A 4,466-nucleotide genomic window follows, 5' to 3' on the forward strand; every position below is an offset into this window, starting at 1 on the left:
CTCCCTCTCCCTGCTGGCAGCTCCACAGGCTTCTTTCCACTTCCACCTGCTGCCCCCCCCCCGGGATGCTGCCAGGGCTTAAGGGTCTTGGGAGTGTGTCCTGTAGTTTAGGCCCCCTCTCAGCTGTAGGGGAAGTGCCAGCTGTAGGGATGGCCTTGTCGTGCCTTGTCCCTCCAGCTGGCCTTGGAGAGAAGAGGTGGATTGTGCCCTCGGGCTGTTCAGCGTCTGCTGGGCCAGGAGGCCGGCTGTCAAGCCATCAACCCACCCGTGGCCTTGGGAGCCCAGGAGGACGCGAGCAGCAGGCCCAGACCCTGCAGAGCGCTGATAAGATGGGCCAGGGACCCGCCTCTCCAGGCCCAGCGGCCTTGGTAGCCCGGCCCCCCCGGAGCTGGGGTCCAGGCCTCCCCAGAACTGCAGCTGGAGCTTCATCCTTTTCGGGAAGCGCAGGACCTGGCGTGGGAGGGGAGACAGGGACGAGGCTAGAGGCAGGCTCGGCCGCCGAAATGATGGCCTGTCACGGCTTCTGCCTGCGCTCCCTAGGACCCCCCTCAGAGGGGACATTTCACAGCCTCAGAAACATTTCTGGACTTGGCACCCGCTCGGCCCCCAGCCCCGCAGTGGCCGAGGGAAGCCTGCATAGACGAGGGGAAGGACGAGGAGAGGGGAGGAGACGATGAAGGGGGTCAGAGCAGCGATTGGAGCCGAGAGCTGGAAGCGCCTTAAAGAGACTGCGCGGTCCCCGCCCCCCTTCCCGCCAGCCTCAATGAATTAGAGCTGTGTTTCCCAAACTTGCCTGATCATAAGCAGCCTCTGGGGCCCTAGTTAGAGATACAGGTTCCGGAGTACCTCCCTTCGAGATTCTGATTCAGTAGGCCTGCGGGTGGAGCCAAGGAATCTGTAATTTTAACACGCTCCCCACGTGATTGTCGTGAACAAGCAAGTTTGGAAAATACTGAATTAAAGGAAACGGGGCCTGGCTGCAGAAGCAGCCTCCACTAGGGGGCTTCGGCGGGAGGATTCCCGGGGGCGTCGCCAGCTTCCGCCGCCGCCTCCTTCAGTGAAAGTCCCTTTTGGGTCCAGCTGCCACAGCCACCGCGCTCCCTCAGGCCGGGCGGGGGACACCGTAGGTCTGCGTGGCCCCCGCGCCGCCACGCCCAGTGGCCGCCCGAGCCCTGCGAGCAGGGGGAGGAGCCGCCGCCAGTGGAGGCGGAGGAGGTAGAGGAGGCGGAGACGGCGGAGACGGCGGAGAAGGCGGAGAGGAAGGTGGAGGCGGAGGCGAAGGTGGAGGGGAAGGCGGAGGCGGCGGGGAAGGTGGAGGCGGCGGGGAAGGTGGACGCCACCGAGAAGGTGGAGACGGCGGGGAAGGTGGACGCCGCCGGGAAGGTGGAGACGGCGGAGGGTCCGGGCCGCCGGGCTGAGCTCAAGCTGGAGCCCGAACCCGAGCCGGTCCGGGAGGCGGAGCAGGAGCCGAAGCAGGAGCTGGAAGATGAGAACCCAGCGCGGAGCGGCGGTGGCGGCAACAGCGACGAGGTTCCTCCCCCCACCCTTCCCTCCGATCCACCGCGGCCCCCCGATCCCTCTCCGCGTCGCAGTCGTGCGCCGCGCCGCCGACCCCGGCCCCGGCCCCAGACCCGGCTCCGTACCCCGCCGCAGCCTAGGCCCCGGCCCCCGCCCCGGCCCCGGCCCCGGCGCGGCCCTGGGGGCGGATGCCTGGATGTGGATTTTGCCGTGGGGCCACCAGGCTGTTCTCACGTGAACAGCTTTAAGGTGGGAGAGAACTGGAGGCAGGAACTGCGGGTTATCTACCAGTGCTTCGTGTGGTGTGGAACCCCAGAGACCAGGAAAAGCAAGGCAAAGTCGTGCATCTGCCATGTGTGTGGCACCCATCTGAACAGACTCCACTCTTGCCTTTCCTGTGTCTTCTTTGGCTGCTTCACGGAGAAACACATTCACGAGCACGCAGAGACGAAACAACACAACTTAGCAGTAGACCTGTATTACGGAGGTATATACTGCTTTATGTGTAAGGACTATGTATATGACAAAGACATTGAGCAAATTGCCAAAGAAGAGCAAGGAGAAGCTTTGAAATTACAAGCCTCCACCTCAACAGAGGTTTCTCACCAGCAGTGTTCAGTGCCAGGCCTTGGTGAGAAATTCCCAACCTGGGAAACAACCAAACCAGAATTAGAACTGCTGGGGCACAACCCGAGGAGAAGAAGAATCACCTCCAGCTTTACGATCGGTTTAAGAGGACTCATCAATCTTGGCAACACGTGCTTTATGAACTGCATTGTCCAGGCCCTCACCCACACGCCGATACTGAGAGATTTCTTTCTCTCTGACAGGCACCGATGTGAGATGCCGAGTCCCGAGTTGTGTCTGGTCTGTGAGATGTCGTCGCTGTTTCGGGAGTTGTATTCTGGAAACCCGTCTCCTCATGTGCCCTATAAGTTACTGCACCTGGTGTGGATACATGCCCGCCATTTAGCAGGGTACAGGCAACAGGATGCCCACGAGTTCCTCATTGCAGCATTAGATGTCCTGCACAGGCACTGCAAAGGTGATGATGTCGGGAAGGCGGCCAACAATCCCAACCACTGTAACTGCATCATAGACCAAATCTTCACAGGTGGCCTGCAGTCTGATGTCACCTGTCAAGCCTGCCATGGCGTCTCCACCACGATAGACCCATGCTGGGACATTAGTTTGGACTTGCCTGGCTCTTGCACCTCCTTCTGGCCCATGAGCCCAGGGAGGGAGAGCAGTGTGAACGGGGAAAGCCACATACCAGGAATCACCACCCTCACGGACTGCTTGCGGAGGTTTACGAGGCCAGAGCACTTAGGAAGCAGTGCCAAAATCAAATGTGGTAGTTGCCAAAGCTACCAGGAATCTACCAAACAGCTCACAATGAATAAATTACCTGTCGTTGCCTGTTTTCATTTCAAACGGTTTGAACATTCAGCGAAACAGAGGCGCAAGATCACTACATACATTTCCTTTCCTCTGGAGCTGGATATGACGCCGTTTATGGCCTCAAGTAAAGAGAGCAGAATGAATGGACAATTGCAGCTGCCAACCAATAGTGGAAACAACGAAAATAAGTATTCCTTGTTTGCTGTGGTTAATCACCAAGGAACCTTGGAGAGTGGCCACTATACCAGCTTCATCCGGCACCACAAGGACCAGTGGTTCAAGTGTGATGATGCCGTCATCACTAAGGCCAGTATTAAGGACGTACTGGACAGTGAAGGGTATTTACTGTTCTATCACAAACAGGTGCTAGAACATGAGTCAGAAAAAGTGAAAGAAATGAACACACAAGCCTACTGAAGTGACACACAGACCTACCTGCAATGGAAGATGACGACACCAATACTACAACTGGCATCGAGATCTAAAGGACCTACTTGACCATGGCCCATGGGCCTGACAGAGTAAGAATTGAACAGTACCCAGTGTCCAAAAGGTCCTGATTGGAAGAGAAATAGAAGGGGAGGGAGAAGAGGCTCTAGTCTAAGCAGTTGATGAAAGGGAAATTAAATGGTAGAAATACTCTGGGTGAGGAAGGCAGGAGCAGGAAAATGCTGACACTGGTACATATCCTATATTCCTCCAAAAGATTGTGTGGGGGGGAGGGGGGTGGTGGGGGGGGTGTGCCCTTGTAACCGTAAAACATCTTTCTCCATGGGTGTTTCAGCTTCAATTGACCAATCACATAACAGTTATATGTTTGGGGGGAAAAAGAAAAGTTTCTAAAAAATGTAGCCCATTACATATATGGGTATGAAAGCAGAAAAGTGGAGGAGGCAGGGATATCATTGACAAACACCTTTGCCAGTTTCTTTGTATTCGTGATTTTTTGTGCTATTAAATGCAGTATTAAAACAAGAAAAGCCCACCTGGGCTAGTGAAAGGAGAGGAAATAAGGGGGCTTGTATAAGGGGAGCCGTCGCTCCAAAAGTAGAGAAGACAAGAAATGCTGTAAGATAAGCAACCAACGCAGACAGGCCTCAGCTAAGAGTATAGTGTGTGTGTGTTAAAAAAAAAAAAAAGAAAAAAAAAAGCTGTATGATATACTTGAGCAAATCAATGAACCTCTTTGCGATTGTTTTATCATCTGTAAAATGCAGATAATTCCTACCTTAAAGGGTTATTGTTAAAGATAAAATGATATAAAAATGTGTCAAAGTATAAAGTAAAAGGCTTGGAACTTTGTAGGGACTCAGTAAACGTTTGTTGGATCCAAACTGAAACTTCTTTGGACCAGGCCCGGAATGCATCAGAGGTGGGGGTCAGTCCCGCCTGAGACCCCTGGACAGAAGGGACACACATCATGTCACATACAGTCACACACACATTCTCCACAACTCCCTCCCCGATGCTGTCTATTTAGAGTACCAAGGCAATGAACTCCACTTTTGTCCCTTGTGTGCAGGGCATCACAGTGGGTGCCACCTGGG

At 54.8% G+C, this 4,466-nt stretch overlaps 1 protein-coding gene across 1 annotated transcript; it reads left to right on the plus strand.

Moving 5' to 3' along the window:
- Window positions 1-673: 673 nt before the first annotated feature.
- On the plus strand, window positions 674-4,253 carry USP27X (ubiquitin specific peptidase 27 X-linked). The gene is made up of 2 exons (XM_034949689.3): window positions 674-682; window positions 1,000-4,253. The coding sequence occupies exons 1-2, from the start codon at window positions 674-676 to the stop codon at window positions 3,334-3,336; spliced, it is 2,346 nt and encodes a 781-aa protein (XP_034805580.1). The 3' UTR covers window positions 3,337-4,253.
- The last annotated feature ends 213 nt before the right edge of the window (window positions 4,254-4,466 follow it).

This window comes from Pan paniscus, chromosome X, assembly GCF_029289425.2.
Source record: "Pan paniscus chromosome X, NHGRI_mPanPan1-v2.0_pri, whole genome shotgun sequence".
NCBI lineage: Eukaryota > Metazoa > Chordata > Mammalia > Primates > Hominidae > Pan > Pan paniscus.